This window comes from Egretta garzetta, unplaced genomic scaffold, assembly GCF_000687185.1.
Source record: "Egretta garzetta isolate BGI_Z169 unplaced genomic scaffold, ASM68718v1 scaffold94, whole genome shotgun sequence".
Classification (NCBI taxonomy): Eukaryota; Metazoa; Chordata; class Aves; order Pelecaniformes; family Ardeidae; genus Egretta; species Egretta garzetta.
Genome location: NW_009259683.1, coordinates 7,886,754 through 7,907,012, shown reverse-complemented (window position 1 = coordinate 7,907,012; position 20,259 = coordinate 7,886,754). Strand labels below are relative to the sequence as shown.

Here is a 20,259-nt window from a genome sequence, read left to right as displayed (position 1 = left end):
TAGTACTAAGCTTTCACTAGTATGTGCTGCTTTCTCAATCTGCCTTGTAGTTAAAGCAAAAGGAGATGAGATAAATATTTTTCAGCTGGAGCAGATTATTTGCCTCACAAAACCACAATGTGTAATGTAACACGTGTTCTATGTTATTATTTCCTCATGGGTCAGTGTCGTGTTCGTGTTTCTCCACATAACAATTATTGATCTGCAAGCGTTCCTTCATTACACCAGCTATGGGAAAGTAAATGGGAAACATCAGCATCTGGGTGTAGTTTGACTCACAGAACTCTTTATTCTCTCTACATAAAATGGAACACGTATCTTACAAGAATTTTAACATAATCGTACTGCAATACAAACATGTTGCATTTAAACAAAGTTGTTTGAAAGCTTAGTTGTACATATGAAAACACGTCTAAGTATGAACTGTATGTAAAAAAAGTAATCCTGAACTTTGTGATTTAAACCAGTTAACCAGGTATGACTGCTGTAAGGTAGTTGGTTCAGGCAAGCAGGTGCATCACACAAAAACTGCTAATGAGCAATCCTTTTTCTTTCTTGGGATGGTGTTTAAAATTTCTTAAGTTTTTTTTCTTTCTTTTTTTTTTTTGTTTCTTTTTTTTACAAAACTCTCTTCCACTTTCATGTTTCAGTGATTAATTGCACTTTGGAATAAAAAAAAAAAATCATCCTCCTGCTGGTAGGTTGCATCAGCTTTGGCTGGAATATGATGGCATTCAGATGAAAGTACCCTCCCCTTCTTTGCAGAGGCAAGTTCCATAAACTACGTACAGGTGGAGGAATAGGTTTGGAAAGCAAGGGTTAGAAAACTGAATCTTTATGGTCAAGTTGGAACACAAGGGGTTTTCTGTTTCTTTAAAAACAGGGTATGCTTTACAGGTAGTTGTTAAACACTCCTTCTGCCAACTTGCACAATTATATAAATAAAAATATTGCTCTAATTGACCAAGTTCTTCATCGTGTGGTTGTGTAGCCCTATTAAAAATTAACCACTCAAGGTTCAAGAGTGCCATTTCACTTAACTATAGGTCTGTGCACGTAGATTTCTCTACCAAAACATTTTCCTGAGAGATCTTTTGCATAAGACCACATCAATCAAAAAGTTCCCAACACAGAAATTCACATACTATACTCTACAGTTCTATCTTATATAAAACATAGTAATAACCTTTTGAAGTCAAAATCTGTCAACATATTAACCAGTTGCAGGCACAGCTTGAGTTCAGTGTTCTCAATTGTCATCCGCCAGTTGCTTTTGTAAACTAGAAGACGTGAGAAAACAGTGTTAGCGCTTTTTAGGAAACTCAGGTTCCCCATAAACAGACAATTTCCATTGCTGACAATTACAGCTTCCAAAACAGCACTTCTATATGCTTGAAGCAATTAATACTGATTTCAAAATAGGGAAAAGCATTTCAACTTCTTAAGCAAATGAGTTGTTTACACAGACACTATGACTCACTTCAACAAAGCTGATTTCAACCTAGGAGAAATCTCAAGTCCAAGACACTTCTTTTGCATAGGTCCAGGATCTGCCCCAGGCCACAGAAGTAAGTATTATTTAAAGGGCTACAACAGTTTGAAAAAGAACTGCAGGGCACGACCCTCACCTTTCCAGGTACTCCTTGACGTTGTCATAGCCATAGAACTTGGCCAAGTGGATGAGCATGCCCGTGGCACAGCGCCCATCCCGCCGGCGGCAGTAGCTGCAGTTGCACACCCCACGACAAGGAGGACAGATCCAGGCCTGCAAGGGGGTGAAGGTGGGAGGTGGGAGGGGGTCAAAGACAAGCCATGAGTAAGGTTATATTTGCCTTCCCATTGGTCAGAAAGAGTATGGCTTCCTTACTGTGTGATCCTTCAGGGCAAGGTTTTAAAAGCCTGAATCAGCCAGCACACCAACCTTGTTAACTTTTAAAGAAATGATTAAGTACTACCCTGTTTGCTTGAATACTTCTTCCTCTGAAGATTCAGGGTCTCTGGTATTTTCAGTATTAATCTGAAATAGACCAAAGGCATCTGTAACGCCTAATGATAACTCATCCTATGTTAGGCTGACCATAGAGAACTGCCTAGAATCTAAAGATGGGTACCCGCTGCGTGAAGTGTCTTTGGTTCTGTCTGCTGGCATAGCCCAATTCCTGAGACTGAACCCCCACAGCATATACATGAAATCAGGCATCTCCCAGCTGCGCAGGTGCTAACAGCCTGCATTACAATACAGCAGCCACTGCCACACCAGGCCAGCACATTGGAGCCATTAGTTCTTCACTGCCCTTCAGAAGAGCCCAAAAGCCCATCTCTAAAGCAGGGGTGGGGAGAGGAGGTCCCAGAACAAGCTGAGCACAGAGCTATTCTGCCAAGAGGTCTTTGCGCAGCCACGTGCCTCATTCCCTGGCAGCAGCCTGTACTCTCTCCTTGCTCAGTGCTTCAGGGGACAACAGAGAAAAGGGAAACAACCCTAAGACTTTCAGGTATCCTTCTCCTTTTTTCTCATATTTAAAAATTAGAATCTAAAACAAGGAACCTGCTTTGCATGCCACATTACCTAGAGCATTAAAAAAACAAGGTAGATTTTGGCATTTTTCTGAAAGGAGACAGATTCCTTTTCTTAAAAGCTCTCGTGGTTTCCCTCCACTACCTGGTAAGCAAGTGGAGCTTCAAAGCACAAAGCTCGATGGATTGTAACCCAGATCCAGCACCTTCCACTTGAGCTCAAACAAGATCAGTGTCAGTCATAACAGTACTACAGATGTCATGGCAAAAATCTCAGAACACCACATTATCATGAGCTTATCACAGCTTACTAACAAAACTAACTCATCACAGCTTACAAACAAAATGGTGTTCATTACACTTTCACTCCAAGCCCAAGAAATTATACTTACTGGATCAAGCAGTGCTGATTTCACATCTTCCCCGTATCGATTTCGAAGACATGGTCCACAAAATTGTCCCCTTACTCCTCCACAGCCCTGGTTGCGACAGATTGTCTTTGTATCAATTGTCTTTTGTCGACACTGGTGGCAAGTACTACCCTAAAGTTGGAAAAGGGGAGAAATATCTATGTATGAAGCACATCTTAAATGCTTGCTGCTGAACTTCCCTAATATAGCTGCTGATAGCAAAGCACAAATTTCAAAACAAATTAAAATTCAGCAATGAAAAATCTTAGTAAGAACTGTAAGTTCTGTTGTTATGATAAATCATATAGTTATCTGGAGAGATGCTAGGGATTGTAGAGACAGTGCCCAACCTCAGTTGCACTGGGAGTCTCAAACTACATGAACCTCATGTCGCAGTTCTGATCCTTTCCTCTATCTAGGGAAAAGCTAAAACTATTCAGAAAATGACCTTCTGATTTATCTCTGCAAATACAATGAAGCATGAAATATATAGTAAGCTGATCATCTAGATCTTTATGGCAATAATAGCCAAATCCAGTGAAGGAAAGGAGGAGGAGTTCCATGAAGAGCTTTGGAAACTACCCAACCTGTACAGAAATGTTGTTTCCAGGGGGTACAAAGAGCAGCAGGGATCACTATTATTTAATGGTACAACCACTACCACATTTACAGTAAGTGAGAATGAGAGATAAAGGGGATGTCAACTCTCATCAGCGGTGAGTTACAGTTACAGCAAATTCCACTTAATAGCGCTATGGCAATAAAACATTTCTTTGTAAAAGCAAAAAGTTGGTGGGGCCTATCAACCAGCTTGGGCAAGCCCATGGAAGCCTGGTAAAGCTTCCAAGTCATATTTGTTCGATATAATAACGCAAAGCTGCACTCTCCAAAACCTTGGGAAAGCAGACCTTTTAGCAAACACCAGGTGAACTGTTAGGAGACTTTCCATTTCAAGCAAATGGACACACTAAAGAAAACAGCAGCCACTTACTAGAACTTTGTCATAGATTTTGTCTTTAACAGTGATTGCAATGTTGTCCAAGTCCTCCTCAGTAATATCTTCTACTGGACGATGAGATGAATACTTTGATGATCTCCTCCTTTTGCGCACTCCACAATCCCCCTGCTAAACAAACTCATCTCAACACTTTTTGCCTGGTGCCATGAAGACTCTGTCACCACACTTGGTGACAAATTCTTTCATTTATAATGTGTATGCAGCCTAGAGGACACAGACTACAGGCTCAAGGACCACTGGAAGAACAGGGCATAGAGTTTCCAAACCATCACCGCCTCTTTCTCTCCCTCTCCTCCCTAATCTTTACTCCATTAATTATTTATTGGTTTTACATGTTCTTCCTTCCCATCATTGCTACTTTTATTTCCACAAATTCCTGACATGTTTTTCTGCTACCTCCTTTTCTTTGCATTCCCCGCACACCTCCACTGTAATTCTTCATGCTCCATTTCTTCCCTCTCAAAATAAGGTACTATAACCATCTGCCTTCCCTTGCTTTGCTCCTTCAATATCCTAGCATGCTCTCCAACTGCTTTCTCCAATGACAATCTCTAATGTCCTGTAAAAAAACCTTTACTGACATTTTAGGCTAGTCCTGCCATACCCAGCCCTTTGTTATGATCCTTTTTGTTATTTGGAAGAGAGTCTTCTACTCACTATTAAGCACTCTTTTTTTCCTTCCAAATATCAACCTCTTAGAACCCAACCCATGGATCATCATTATGTCCCTCAGGAGATTTCAAATTTCATGTAAAAGTCTCAACTGATCCTTAGCCTTCCATCTACCCCACTCTTAATACTTAATTTGTCCTTCACCTGAGATCAGCTCTGTTCTCTCCAAAATAGTCTTCTACCACCCCAGGTTCTCACTCAGTGCTACTACACCTCGTTTAGTAGTCAAATTCCCTCTATAATGCTTCAAGCATGCCCAGCACCCATTCCTATAACCAGAACTGGTATCCAGCCTCTACCACGTACAGATACAAGTCTTAAGAGTCTTCCTCATAAAGGCTATACAGTAAATATAACTGAGACAAATGGCCACTATAAGCCACAGGAGGGAAAACCAGGAGATTTTAAAAACATGGGGAAGAATAAAAGCTGCAACTTTTGAATGGCTAGTCAGTACATCAGCAGTTTGTTGGTGCAGATTCCCCTTATTCATTCTCAGTTCAGCTACATAACTCCTTTCTATCTTCCGTCTGCTATTTCCAGAGAGGTGTTTTTGCTAACTTTTCCTGAGCCTGAAGATAGAGAAGACCTGCTTTGTCACCTCCACCAGACCCACCACCTAGTCTCTCAAAGGCCTTCTAAATAAATAATAGACCATAAGTAAACTGCCTTGTTAGGTTTCAGACAACGCAGGTCACAAACAGAGCCCAGTTAATGGGTGAAAGATGAGGCAGGAAGGCCTGAAGACAACTTCTGTAGCTAATCCCAAACCAAAGGTTCTCATTTACTTTCTGTAGGATGTATTGTCTGCTCGAAGTGTTGGCCAACAATTTAAGTGAATGTCTCCTAATCCTAACTACTAGAGATACCAAAGTCTGGCAAATACCACACTGAGTCTCTTCTTCAAGAGGTTTTGTTGTCTATAGCTACGGAAGTGTTCTGCAAATTTAACAGCTGACACAGTAAATTTTTCCAAGGCAAATTTCTCCGGTGGACGAGCATTTCTGGTTGGGTTCATGCGACGTGCTATCTGGCCTTCAGAAAACGTCCTCCTTGGGATTTTCCTCTGTTTCTGGAAAGAGAAGACAATTCCAGTAACTGTACTTTCATTTATGTTTGTAGTGTTAAACACCAGAAATTATCTAAAAATGTCTGTACCACACTTGTACTATCATGAATTAATACGTACTTCTCCCACTCTTTATTTAAGCCAAACCTCACCAATTTCTATCATGTTTGTGTTCTCCCTACATGCTACACCTTTTTGATCCTCTTAAAACACCACACTTACACAGTCAAATTCTATTCCAACTATCACAGAACTATACCATTTTTTTTGGTATGGCATACTAAGGTAGAAGCTAGTTCTCACTGTTCTTCAGCAGCTAAAGGTTCCTATAAATAGAATACATCTTCAAGGAATAATCTGAATTCTACTGTATTTTCTTTTGTATTTTTTAAATTGAAAGGGTGTTAATAAGTTTCTTATTTCCAGATTCCTAGATCTGGAAATTACTAGGAGGCACAAGATACCCTTTTCATATCATCACACCTACCAGTTACTGAATGGTTGAATTCATGCAACAGAACTTCTGCACAGACACCTACCATAAAGGCATCTACTCAATTTGACAGGACAAGATGTAGGAAGCAAGTCTACTTGCTACAGTACTCTTTAGTTATTTCCTTCTAAAGGAGTGAAAGGCACATCACAAGGAGACAGGCTGGAAATCAAAAACCAAGCAGAAGAGATAACTATAATATACCTGATGCCTTCCACCTCCTCAAGTAAAGATACTAAATAAAAGTAGCAGGCTTATGTATATATTCAAAGGATGTTTAAGTTTCTATAGCATTTAACTAGAGCTAGCAAGGTTCCAGCCTTTCAAAGACTATAATTTGGTTTCACCTCTTCACCTGACAACCACCACACCAACATTTCTACATGGGCTTCCCAAAGACACAGCCCTTCAATTTTTCCTCAAATCTCTCCAGTTTATAATATATGTAGAAAAACATCAGTCTATAGAGAACCTAGAAGGGTGGACAGTTCTCTGCTTCTAGCCAAGAAGTCAGTTGGAATAACTACAGAATCATTCCAAGTTCATGTTGAAGTGGATGAATTTCATCAGCATTGCTCTATTGGGAAGTGTGGATTTTAAAAGCCTGCAAGAGGGAAACTAACAGGATCTAAAGCCAAAGGGAAGCAACTACTCTTCCTTATTCCCACTTACACAGACATTTGTCTAGCATCTCAACAGTATTTCTGGGACAAAAATGATAACGAAGCATCTCCCCTTGGTCTCCGTATTTCTTCATTGATTATCTTATAAAATTCCATTTCCTCACACAACCTCTGGTACTTAAATACTGACCAGTAGAAAATCTATACAAATAAAGTGACCAAAACCAAAGAAAACCAGAACACAGTTGGTCAAAGTGTTTCATCAGGAAACACATTAATCCTAAATCTAGCAAAACCGACAGTCACCTCTAGACAGTACTGGGGACTTACCGAAGGAGTCGAGGCAGGCGTTTTCACTGGAAACAGGTCAGGTATGGAATTCAGTTCTGCCAGCAGCTGGTCCAGCTGAAATCAACAGTGACGCCACATTGAAAACTCACTGCAAACAAGCAATACCTATCATCTGCTCTCCACATGCACTCCAAATTATACCTAAACACATGAAGTTTCAGTGCATGAAACCTTACTGGAGGTGCTTTATTTAAGTGAGGCTCATAAAAGGGGTTGATTTACCCCTGAATGAGCAAAACTGCAGGCAGTACTAACTTCACAGCTCCCATTAATACTTACTGGGAATTAGAACTAGCTAGAATTACATCCAATCTTGTTGAAACAGCACTGATGAAGCACATTACAATACCTATGACCGATAATGAGAAATTCACAGTTCATATGACAGGAGGGAGAAAAGGAAGACTGGGTGCCCTTGGCCAGAAGACTGTAAGATGTTCCCTGTGGGCTATTTTACTGAATAACTGCCAATATACCTGTGCTTTTTGCCAGGGAACTCAGAGTGTCCCCTTAAGCAGTGACATTATAGCAGGGAAACTTTGCTCATCATTTTTCGGTGGTCCTTAGCAGTGATGACTTGGAACATCCCTTTTTCAATCATGACAGCTAGTGCCAATTTCACAAATGCTGCAAACCACAGCCAGTAATGCTGCACACCCACGCTCATTTGCAAAGTTGTAAAACAACTAAGCCCCGCTGGCGGTTCCCCTAACCACGGTGTATGCAGTATCAGAAGCACTTCAGGAGGACGACCTGTTGCACCGTGCAGGAGATGTCCTGGAGCTACATTTCAACAGAAGCAGTGGCTGACAGGTCCAAAAAAAAATACTGATCTGTTCTGGAAAGCCAGGATGAGGCTACCTTCTGAAAATCCATCAACAGCAGGGATGAGCCAGGCTGCTAGCTGCCTCTGAGACCACCATACCAATCATGAGATTAAAAGCTGGATACAGCATTTCTCAGTAAATACTTCAGTGTGGCCTTTATTAAGAGCTATTTAATGTCATTACAGCACTACAACTTAGGGTGCCAATGAATTTTGCCATGGTTGAACTAGAAGGAAGAGTGGAAGGTGAGAAGGGTGAAAGAGCACCAAGACCAACACAACAGCAGTGAGGATACAAGACAGATTAGAAACACAGGTACAAAACTAAAGTTTTTATGTGAGAGCTGCAGGCCCACACACCCAAGCGTTATATGTGAACCCCAAGTCTGCTTAGAAGCTGCAACTTTTCCTGGAATACAGTAAAGCTGAAGGAGCCACTGAGGACCCAATATCAACTCTGGTTGGCAAGGCAGTGTGATAATTACAGGTAGCTGGTGGCATTTTGGACAATAGAGGAAAAAGCATTAAGGAACGATCAGTACCTCTCTTTTCTGCACCTACACACACACGCACACACACTTTCAGTAGTTATATAGCAAAGCATAACTGTAAACATCACATCCCACACAATAGAAAAATTACATTTACCATCCTTAGCAGCTTTTAGCTGGCTTTCTAATAAGGAACTGCAGTAGGTCTATCAGCCACAAATGAAAATTGGAAACTCTAGATTGCAAATGACACCACGAATCACCTGAAGGGACCAGCTGGTTTTCTGGCATGTTCTGAATATAAGACTGCAACTTGGGCATCTGTAACTTTGTTCACATCCACATATAAAATGCCTGGTTCAATGCTGGTTTTGGACTTGAGCAGGCTAGGCCTAACCTGAGGCTATTTTAGGGGTAAACGTCTGAGTTCTGATGGTCCTCTAGGGTTTTCCCAGGTAGAAAAATTCAAACACAAACCACCATGACATCTTCCCAAAGTCCCAGCACAGCACCAACGGGGACACCAAAATTCAAGTGTGCTGAAGCTAAATACTTGGATGTAAATGTCAGAGAACAAAGCACTGCTCATAAGTCTTACCATGGCTTTATTTTCTTTAATATTCATGGCTCTCTTAAGCAGAGCACTGGAACTTTCCTCCTGTGTTTCTTTAATGTCGTCTTCAGACTCTGAAGCAGAGCCTTCTAGTTTGTCCCACCGCTTGCAGCTTATTTCTTTTGAAAGTGGTGTGAGGGATTCACTGTCCTTTAGAGGTAAGTTAGAAAAAGCCTGTTCAGGCACTTTTTTCTCAGACGACTTTCTGGTGGGAAACTGCAAGGCAACACGAAGGCCAAAGCTTCTTCTCTTGGGGGAAACTTTCTTCTTCGCCTCCTCCTCCTCTTCTTCCTCACTACCCAATAAATTATCACGTTCTTCATCACTCAAGTCCGACTCTGTTGCCTAGAGGCAGAAAGAATCCCATGTTACATTATTGGCTGTGACACAAGAAACGTCATTTTTAAATCACTAATTCAGTGATTCAGCAGTCTCGCCACCCAAAAGCACTGTCATAAATTCACCTAAATCAACAAATTTTTAAAAGGTCACAGCACACAACTTCTCCCTGTGCAAAGACCAACAAAAAAAAATCTACTCATTAATATTGCCTGGGATACAGACATGGGTGTCTTCAGAGAAACAATCTTGGCCAGCACAGTCAGTCTACAAGCAGGGGAAGAAGTTCTCATTTCTAATATGCGATGTTACATTAAACAAAGCTTTTTTTCTCTTTTGAGATAACACATACGTTTCTTCAGCATGAAAAAAGAACGCCATGGCATATCAGAAATGGTCCTACTAGAACGCGAGGTTTACAGAGAAGAGACAGAAAAAAAGAAGTCAACATATACATTCACGTGTAGGTGCCTTTACCAGAACTCCTTTCTTGTTCACATCCACCTCGCTTGAAGCAAAGCCTTCAAACGCTTCCGTTTCAGAGTCAGTCTCTTCAGTGAAAATCCTCCGCAGTTCTTCAGTGAGGTATCTGGACTGAAACTGAACCCCCTGTAAAAATACCGAGCAGCAGCTGTGAGAGACGGTCAGATACAGAGCAGTCACACAGTCACAATAAGCAGGTTCTGAGGTTCAAGCAGGTACCAACTCAATGGCATATACTGTGCAAGCACTTTGCAGGCAAAGCCTGCCAAAAGAAAAAAGCAGAAGACATTCAGAGTTTCAGCACTGAGTTATTTAATTTAGCGGGATTTTTTTTTTTCCTTTTAAGCACAGGGCTTTAACTGAGCTGCTTCTTGTGAGGGAAACTTTCTTCTTCTCCTCTTCCTCCTCTTCTTCACTACTACCCAATAAAAATAAACTATCAGTTTTCCTATGTGTAAATTATCATCTTGTTTTGTATGTTTTCTTCCAGATGTAAAAAAACAGGCCTTGAATGGAAGAAGATACAAACCACAACCACAGTAAGAAAGAGCCCTCCTTTTTTTCATTTAGCAATAGAAACAACGCTCTCCTCTGAGCTTGCTGCAGCGGCACGCAGGGCTTCTGGAGATGGAGTCTGCTCCTTCTCACGCTGTTACACCATCACTGAAGTGACAGCCACCGGCACAAAACCACAGAGCTTTGAACAGCCCGACTAACATCCCGCCACCTTCCAACCACTCAACTCTGGTTGAAACACTGGTTTAAAACACTGGTTTAATGGTGCAGTTCATCATTCAAACGTTTTCTAGGGTAGACAGATCCCAAATTTCTCCCTACAGACTAGGAAGTAAAATGTCAGCCCATGAAAAATAAACTAAGATCTCGTTAAAACGCTCTTCATGAGATGCACATTACATACCAATTAAACACAATGCATTTACTAAATCAGACATATATTTGCATACTTCCAGTCAGAATTAGTGGAAGACCATCTGTCAACTTGTCCCTGTCAGTCTCCCGAAAGACTCGTTCACGGTGGGAACATAACCCGTGTTCACACCACACCTGCCTCTTGAAAGTCAGCAACACTCACTTAAGTTTGTTTCCCCAATTTTCCTCTGCTATTTCTTCCTCCCACGCAAGACACAAAAATGACCTTTCATACGATGCACTTGCTAAATATCTTTATTCTTCCTTTCAATTCCCTCCCTTCCCTGACTTTAATTACACACTTCTTTACGTTAAGATAATATCTGGTGAAAAACAGATACAATAGATGAGTGGAAAAACATACAGGGAAGGGGAGGGGGGAGCTACTGCATATGCTGTTTCTTTACACTTAAACATCTCCTACAAATTATTATGGGTAATTGGAATGAGTTTTCTCTAAGCAAAATTACTTTATTCTTTTGTTGATAGCTGCAGTGCAGCTGCTTGAGAAAGGAACAAACACAATAGGGAAGTTACTTTAAAGTTAAATTGCATTTCTTGGAGGGAAAGCGAAGTTTTTATGCATTCTGTGTTTTCATGAAATTCCACAATGAAGGTTGGGGAGGAGGAAATAAGCTGTTTGTTAGCAAAAGTGACTAAAAATAACACACCTAGAGCTATGCTGTTACACCTATGAAGAATGATCTACACAAGGTAAAATAGGCATCAGGAACACCTACAGGAGAAACAGCTGAAACTCAGCGGAAGATTATGGGAGTAGGATTGCAGAAAGCCCTGAGGAAAAGCAGATACACAGAGGTCAATACTTGTTAATGTGCTTGCACATCAGCATCCAAGGGAACGCCTGATGCACTAACACCCCATTTGCCCCCCCAGCAGGGCAGCTGCCTTGCCTCCTCTCCCAACAACTGCAGCATTTTTCTGAACTTCCCATCATTTTGCCCTTCACACCAGACCTTTTGATTTTCTGCACAAGTACCTATGGCCTTTCTCAGCGACAGGGGTGTTTGGCATCATAAATGGATGGAACTCAGGATAAAAAGATGATCATGTTTTTATTGTACCATTTAGTGGTAAAGGAGTTAAACTCAATACTGATGGAGATTTAAAATAATTCTTAGCCCAAGGGCAACACAGGAACAGTGAGGAAGGCTGCATTGCCAGCTCTAAATTTGGAACAAGTCTCACTGGGATTCCCAGTAATGCGTGCTAAATTAACAGCACCTCGCTGTTCCACAGCATTTTCCATCAGAGGATTTTAAAATGCTTTGCAGCAAAGATTATTATCATAATCTCCGTCTCACAAGTCAGGAAACCAAGGCAAAGAGAAGCAAAGTAAGGTGCCTGCAGTCCCTGAGCAGGCAGCAGAAGCTCAGGCTCCTGCGCAAGGCTCCCTCTCCACCACCACCATCAGCACCTCTCCTCGTTGATCCTTCTTCATGCTCCACACAAAGCCACAGATACGCGAGCCAACTATCTCCTGGTTTTCTGAAGCTACCAGCACCACCATCTAGCAACAAGATGACGAGGCAATTCAGTGCCAAGTAGATTTCGTTACTTTTAAGCCGCTGTCTTTCTCCATAGCACAGGCTTGAGGCTCTACTCCCAAATGGCTTCTGTACTTTGTACAAGCCTCTCTTAAGGCCATTCGCCTACAAAGGCTCAGAAGCAACACATTCTCATACAAGTCTCATTCTGCCTGTTCCCTTTGCTAACACCAGTCATATTCCTTGTCTTCTGCAACTCTTAACCAAGTACTGACCTGAGGATAAAGAAAAGGAAAAAGCCAAAAGAAAAGGAAAACGCCATTTTCAATTTTTTTATTAATGGAACAGAGGGACCCTTTTGAGAGTACAGCTGGCAAGAGTATCTTTTATTGCATTAACCCATATCTATCAAGTATATCATTACAAGTTTCTAAAAGACTAAAACCTAAATTTTCTGGCAGTCAAGACAGCACACCAGCTCTCCTTGTGAATTCAGCTGGTACCTCCAGCTACCAAGTCAGAATGAAAAACATCAAACCGTTATGCTGATCCAAGCTACTTCACTGTTAAGAGAGCAGAGAACCAGCAAGTCTCACAATCAAAGCAGGAGGTGATGGGTCACCACCACTAAATCAGCAATTTATATAATGTAAGTTAGTGTGCAGAAACAGCACTGATATAAATTTCTGGAAGAAATACCTTGAAGTGTGCATACTCACAAACACCATCTATTACCATGCATTTCCACTGTCTTATGTATCCAGAGCACACCAGCCCAGGATGGTAATTCCCTCTCTCCTGTTTGCTTCACTTACCTACTTCACTTAAACTCAACTTTTAATGAAACCCATTTTCCTTGTATTTTTATGAAAGAGTTTTTAAAAGCAATCCTCAGAACCTAAAAAGGACAGTAAGTTTTAATATGAGGACTGCAGATTATGGGGCTTGCTGCGAGTTATGGCTCGTGCAGCCTTGACACAAGCTCAGAGTACCACTGCACTGAAAAAGCATAACTTGGTCACAGCAATCCGTTCTTACCTTTTTTCTTGACTCCAGGGAATCAAAACTAGCATAGCTGTCCTCTGACAACAGCCTCTGCCTGGAAGCATCATCTTGGAACCCCAGAAAGTCTTCATTGTCACTGGGGGCGTTAAAAATGTCAGCCACTTCCTTGGGTATCTGTTTCTGATTCAAAATGAGACAGAAGATAAGAGTCAGACACGCCAACTTAATAGGAAAATTCAAACTGGCAACAGTACAGCTTATTTTTATACTCCTATGCAAGTACAAATCTGTATCACAAAATATGCTACGCATAGCAAAACTGTACCTCATTTAGCTAAACTCCAGGAAATTTTGTACAGTGGTTTTAATCTCTAAATACAGACTCCAGATTTGGGGCTAGGGAGGGGATGCAATATGCAGGGTGTTTAACTCCACACAACGGTGCTTCTCAGATGTAAAAGTATGTATGTGCCTCATCTTTGCAAGATGCTCAGAGCACCCTTTATCCGTAGCGAAACCCACCACCGCTACTCCTCTTACAGAGCAATGATGGCTCAGAGGCAAGGAACACACCTTCGAATATAAAGCAATGCTAAACATGTACAAGGAAACCTTACCGTTACATCCGACAACAGGACTATAAGATATTTTACCAGACACTTACCTAACTCCAAAAATAAAACCAACGCAACTCATTCTCTTCCGTCAGTACTGCCGCAGAGCTTTCTCCACGACACTTGGTAAGACAGTGAAGAGCCATTTTAAGCGAGAACGTTCCTCGTTTGCCCATGTTGTTGCCTGCCAGGAGTGTGCCAGGAGCCAGTGCCAAGGGCAGGCAGCAGCACTTGCTGAGGTGACCAAGGTCACAACTTCAGAGTTCAAGAACTCCAGTCCCAGCATGGAAGGAGACTCGTACCACCGGAGGCAACTATTCCCGCCGGCCACATACTTCACCAAGCACTTCAGATAAACCTCTCCCTGTAACGGGCCAGTAAGGAAGCCTTCAGACAGCTCCCACCTTGGCTGCTTTAGGATTTGGTGTGTGGAAGGACAGGATGAACAAATCCAGCCTTAAAAACCAAGGCGGAAGGCGTTTTGCCAAGTTTCAGAACACGGTTTTACACTTCCCAGTATCATTTGCAAAACCATTCTGCTGTTCACAGAAATGCTTGGGGACAGAAGTGTCTGCATCGCTCACCAGCACCCGGACCTTTATCTTCCACATCCCCAGGAGCACGGGTACACACCACGCACACCACTCTTACTTGAAGCAAATCTCTCTACTGTTTGCTGTGTGCTAAAGCCGCACGTGGATTTGCCACTCCTCTCATTAGCTCTCAGGAATACGAGATCAACAGCTGCCCAGTGAGAGGGGCCAGTTCTGCATCTGAAGAAGGTCTCCAGCCCTGAACGTTCAAGAGAACATCCCCGAGATGAACTCCAGAACCAACAGCAGCCTGCCCTTGTCCGCTGTCACACACAACCAAGGCTGCTCATACAGGACCCCATATAATGATTATTTTTTTTTATTATTTTATCTTTTTTTATTATTATTTATTTGTGCCAAGGCAAACGGCCCAAAGGAGGCTCGTTCTCCCAAAATAACACCGCTGACAAAATTCCATTTCCATTGGAAGAGCAAGCAGCACCTTCACCCGAGCATCGTTCTTTGAAACAAGCTACAGTAAGGAGCATACATGGACTTAATTTTATTCTTGCTCTGCTTTTATAAAGCTGATGCAAAACTGACCTACTGTTGCTTGAGCAAGAGCAGAATTCAGCTCTGAACAACTGACCCTCACAGGCACGTAACAGCACGACCCCATGCACTGCTGCAGAAGCCGTGCTGTCTGCCTTTGAACCCCTTTGGACGTTCCCTCACCCCCACCTCCTAAAACGAACAGCCAGAATCCAGCTCCGATGCTGTGACAGAACTCACTCAGTACAGAGCAGCATTAAAAATGAAGCATTATGCATTTTAATGGAAAAACATACAAGGAGTTGTGAGGCTCACTGCTATGAATAAATTGCTTCCAGGAACCGCTGCATTAGTTCTTGTGCTATTGTACAGCTGAGCTGGCCACTGCTGTGATTACTGTATGCCTAACTAATTTCTTCTTCGTCGTCTATTACTTCTGCATCTGCACCAGAGGAGCCGTTATGGGGGTGTAATTACTGATTGTGAACAAAAAAAAAAAAAAAAAAAAAAAACCCAAAACCAACACTTTCCCAGTAGAAGACCTTTTTTGATCTTTATGCATTCCCAAATACTAAGGCACTGATTTAAGTAACTTACTGCAGAACTTCAAAGATTTTTAGTTTGTGCCTTGCTCCCCGTAGCCTGACTATGAAGAATCCCATCCAGTCATTGATGAGTCCCCATTTCACCAAAAGGGATTAGGCTACAAACAGACAATACCCAACACACACAAGGTGGGCATACCCCAGGAGCTTAAAAAGAGCACCCTCACAACCAAGCTTGCTCATCGCCAATATTTCTGCACCTGAAATCCAGTATTTCTACACCTGAAGCTTATTCCCAGCAGAAGTCCATTGCCATTTGCAGACAGACATCAAAGACAAGCTTGCACCAAACACCTCTGCTGGGATGAGTTGGTTCACCGTTATTTATTGTGTAGTCCTGGAAGCCACAGACATTTCCATTTTTAACTTTCTATTAAAATACATTCAGAAACTGATTTATAATCAGCATCAGAGCCCAGCATTTTAACTCTTTTCAACAAAGTAGCATATACCAAGAAAGAAAATATGTATTTGCCTAAACACAGATGTCAAAATATTAACGTGTTCTAAACACTTGAAAGATGCCGGCACTTCAAGAGAGGATCTTTTTGCCACTAAACCTCTAAAAAAGTCAGGAAGGCAAAGAGGCGATGAACATTTCAAGCTTGCTGAGGTTAAATATTTCAATACAAAAAAACCACAAGTTCAGATGCAATGGTCTGCTGAAATGCTGCAGAGATGTGAGAAATCCTGTTTTTTAAAGATACCAATTACAAAAAGCTAGGTACTGAAAATCTAGTAAAAGCTGGAAATAATTCACAGCTGCTGAAAAAGTGAAAGTCTCATTTCTAGTAGGAAATTTTATACCTATTGAGCTCAGTTATTTTTGCACATAAAATACACTTACTTGCTTAAAACACCCACAAGATACTTTTCATAAGCAGCAGAAAACATTCCCTGCTACAAACAGCATACAATACAACAATTCCAGAAGAGCCAACCTTATGTATAATTTTTTTCCAACAAAAGATCAAAATTCAAGATCTTCCCATCTCCCAGTTTCCCCTTCTCTAAATTTGACAAAATGCCACCGGTACACCCAGGAGCACACCCGAATTTGTCAGGCTGCACGGAGGAGAGTTACGGTCCCTGCAGAAGTGGGGGCAGGCAGCCAACATGTGCCCATCGGGGCTGGCAGGGCCTTATGTATAATTTTTTTCCAACAAAAGATCAAAATTCAAGATCTTCCCATCTCCCAGTTTCCCCTTCTCTAAATTTGACAAAATGCCACCGGTACACCCAGGAGCACACCCGAATTTGTCAGGCTGCACGGAGGAGAGTTACGGTCCCTGCAGAAGTGGGGGCAGGCAGCCAACATGTGCCCATCGGGGCTGGCAGACCTGCCACCAAGGGACAAGAGTGCCAGAGGCAGGAAACGAGGCCAGGAGGGATGTCAGACCTGGTTTGGTGACACTCCCCCACTCACCAACACAAGTGACGGGAAATGTAAGGCAACTGAGGTCCCCGCCAGTCAAAACACGATTTTACTAAGTGCCACCTCCAGGAATTCCACCTGCCACGTTAGGCAAGGAGGAAAAAAAAAAAGCCTGAGGTGAGATGTTTTACTTTCCACGTCAACAGGAAGACTTCTCATGTCTCAAATGAAAAAGCAACTTTCCTGATACCAAAACAGACGCAATTCGCCCTTCTGCAAGGCAGCACCCTGGCAGGCTGAGAGGAGAGAACGCTTGCATGCATGCACACCCTCAGCTTCGGTGGGAAGCGCCAGAGTTATTTCTACGCCACTGTCAACCATATTTCATTTTTTTAAGAGGTATTTGTACGTATCGCTTTCCTTGCCACTAGCCCATACCTCTCTGACAATGATGTATCAGGAGAACATACCATGTGAGAAAGCGGGGCTAGATGCAATTCTCTATTTTTGCTCCTACCACGAAAAAAAAAAAAAAAAAAAAAAAAAAGTTGGGCTGCTTTCCCTTCATTCAAGTTTGCACAATGTATGGACATTCCTATTCGAAGCAGAGGATGGATAATTTCGGTAATGTTCAAACTTGCTGCTTATTCATTTCAGTCAAACCAAAATAATCCCAGTTTAATCTCAAATACATACTCAAGCAAACCAAGCTTGTGCAAAGTCACACCTTCAACTCACGCTGGAAAACCTCTTGACTTGTCCCAGGCTTAGTACTCACGAAGCCCAAGGCAACCACCCAGGGGTTACAGGCACTGGATTTGGCTCGTAGACACGAAATAACAAGCGAACAGGGAAGCACTCCAAGGCTGACAATTATGGGCAGCGCTACAAGAATAGAGGGCCCCAGCCAGAATGCTGATAGGTGCCAAACCAAAAACCCAAAACTATTTACAAGTTAAGATCCTGGTCTTTCCACTGGGATCATAAAGGCGAACAGCACTGTATGAAAGCTTGATTTTAAACATCATACAAACATGTGAAAGACGTGGAAGGCAGAGAGAGGCAAAGACGTATTAGGGTGCAGAAGAATCACACAACTAGACACACGGTCAACAGGACTGCCAACACCATCCAACCAGCCCGAGGACTCAAGGGCAACGACGAAATCTAGGAAGGCAAGGAGGATCCCAGATGATCTCGGCAATTTCTCCACAGCACCAGAGCACAAAAAGCTGAAACCTTCTGGGTGATGAAATACATTCCTGGCCCAGGTGGCACCAGGGTGAAAGGCAAGCGAGCGTTCAGAGAAAAGAAGGAAAAAGTGATAAAATGAGCAGTCAACACACAGTTTTACAATCTTTGCAGGGATACTTTGATTCCACTGAAGGTGAAGATGGATTATGCCCGAGCCTGTATATCTGTCACAGCAACAACTCCTGGGATTTTCAGGGTGGTTTCCCCTACCCCCACAAAAAGTTATGGTAACTATCACACAGTCAACCTACTGCTAAACCCAAGGACTCCATGAAATTATAGTCAATTCAGCTATTTTCAGAATGGTAGAGTATGGTTTCTACATTGTTTTATTTAAACTGATAATCAAATAAGCTAAACCCCATCAACCTACTTTACCCAAAATTAAAGAACACTCAACTATCATAATCACGTGGTGAGTCATTTCAAATGTTACCTTCCATAGGCAACATCTACCTGGAAACTATCCTTCAGTTTTCAGAAAAGCTGGTAATAACGTGAATACCAGCATGCTGCCATACAAACAGTCCAAACGCTCTGTCAACTGCTACTATCTCTTCTTTTGTGATAGCTAATCTGTCATTGGTCCAAACAGTAGAAACAGCTATTTCTGAATTAATTCTGCATAATTCAAGAGCATCCCTTTTATCTGTGGTGGTGCCTAATTACTTTCCGAGCCCTGGCGTTCCAAGCAAGACATTTTTATACGACGCCACAGGAATGCAACGCGTCCCCTCTTCACATCTGGAATGCTAGCATCCAGGCTTTTGGGGTGCAAAAGCTTTGTCAGCCAGCACCTCTCTAACAAGCTCCGTGTACTGAAACTGCGGTGCAAGGACCTGTTAAATTAGACCCTGGGATGGGAAACGGAACCGCAGGTCTTGCGATTCGGAACAGTTTTGTACCACTGACTTCCTTGGCAATCACTTTCGATGGGGGCACATACTCACTTAAAAGCTAATTTACTAGTCAGCAGACAACCCGTGACTTCAGAGACAGGGAAACCTTCGCCACCACATCCTCCTGGCTCTGCCAGGGCTGAACCCACCGCTCCCAGTGTGTCACAAAGAGGAGCAAGCGCCAGCAGAAGGCCTTGCTCTGCCAAAAACAAGCTCCCATGAGAAACAGGAGAGCACTGGGAACGGGCTGCGTCCTTCTCCTGTTGGCTGAGCCTTAAAAGAAACACGATGGACACCCTTTTAGCTGTGCAGTATAAAGATAACTCGTGGAAAGTAAGAACCCCCCCTTACAGGCGCAGAGGTGAGAAATAAGTGCCATTCGCTACTATTGTATCGTGTCAATCGGGCTTCTCCCAAACTGTTTTACAGTGCCCTTATCTCCACCCTGCGAATGGAGAGTCAGAGGTGGAAGGTTTACAAAGTCCCTTGAGAGGACGGAGGTCCTAACAAACAAGTTTCAGTGGTTCTGCAACCCTCCTTGTTCCACAGAAACCCATGTAACCTCCCGAACCTTCCATCGGCAAGAGCTGACTGGGAGATGATGCTGACTTTCTCCTCCCTTCCCTCCCTCCCGCCACCGGGGAGACTCACCGTTCCACCTTGCGATACCTGACCCACGCGAGCAGCCTGATGCATCCAAGCGCGCCGGGCTTGGACCCAGGCCACCATCGGGTTGACGGTCGATCAAAGCACGCCTGCATTTGTCCCTAAGCCCTCCAGCCTTATAAATACTCACATGCATTCAGGTGACTCGAATGTGTGTGTTTGTGGCATCGAGGCATTTCAACAACAACAAACAAAAGAGAGAACAGAAGTTGTTTTTTTTTTTTTAAAAAGGGCTATTTCAAAAGTGACATCCCCAGGCTTACAGGGACTAATTGATTAACAAAGCTCCTCCCCAACGAGCTACGCGCAGCCCCTCGGCCTTCATTAGGGCGGCTGCGGCACCCCGCGCCGCTGGAGCTTCCCCACGCCGGTGCCGGGCGCCTCGGGGCCGCCCCAAAGGCGGTTTCCACCCCCTC

General features: G+C 42.8%; 1 protein-coding gene across 1 annotated transcript; it reads right to left on the bottom strand.

Moving 5' to 3' along the window:
* Nucleotides 1-1,224: 1,224 nt before the first annotated feature.
* On the bottom strand, nucleotides 1,225-19,906 carry CDCA7L (cell division cycle associated 7 like). Its single transcript, XM_035894067.1, has 11 exons — nucleotides 19,829-19,906; nucleotides 13,379-13,525; nucleotides 11,075-11,077; nucleotides 9,897-10,028; nucleotides 9,066-9,425; nucleotides 7,130-7,204; nucleotides 5,504-5,680; nucleotides 3,916-4,047; nucleotides 2,907-3,056; nucleotides 1,629-1,765; nucleotides 1,225-1,280 (listed from the first exon to the last, which is right to left on the bottom strand). Exons 1-11 carry the CDS (start codon nucleotides 19,904-19,906, stop codon nucleotides 1,250-1,252), a joined length of 1,422 nt encoding a protein of 473 aa, XP_035749960.1. The 3' UTR covers nucleotides 1,225-1,249.
* Between the last annotated feature and the right edge of the window lie 353 nt (nucleotides 19,907-20,259).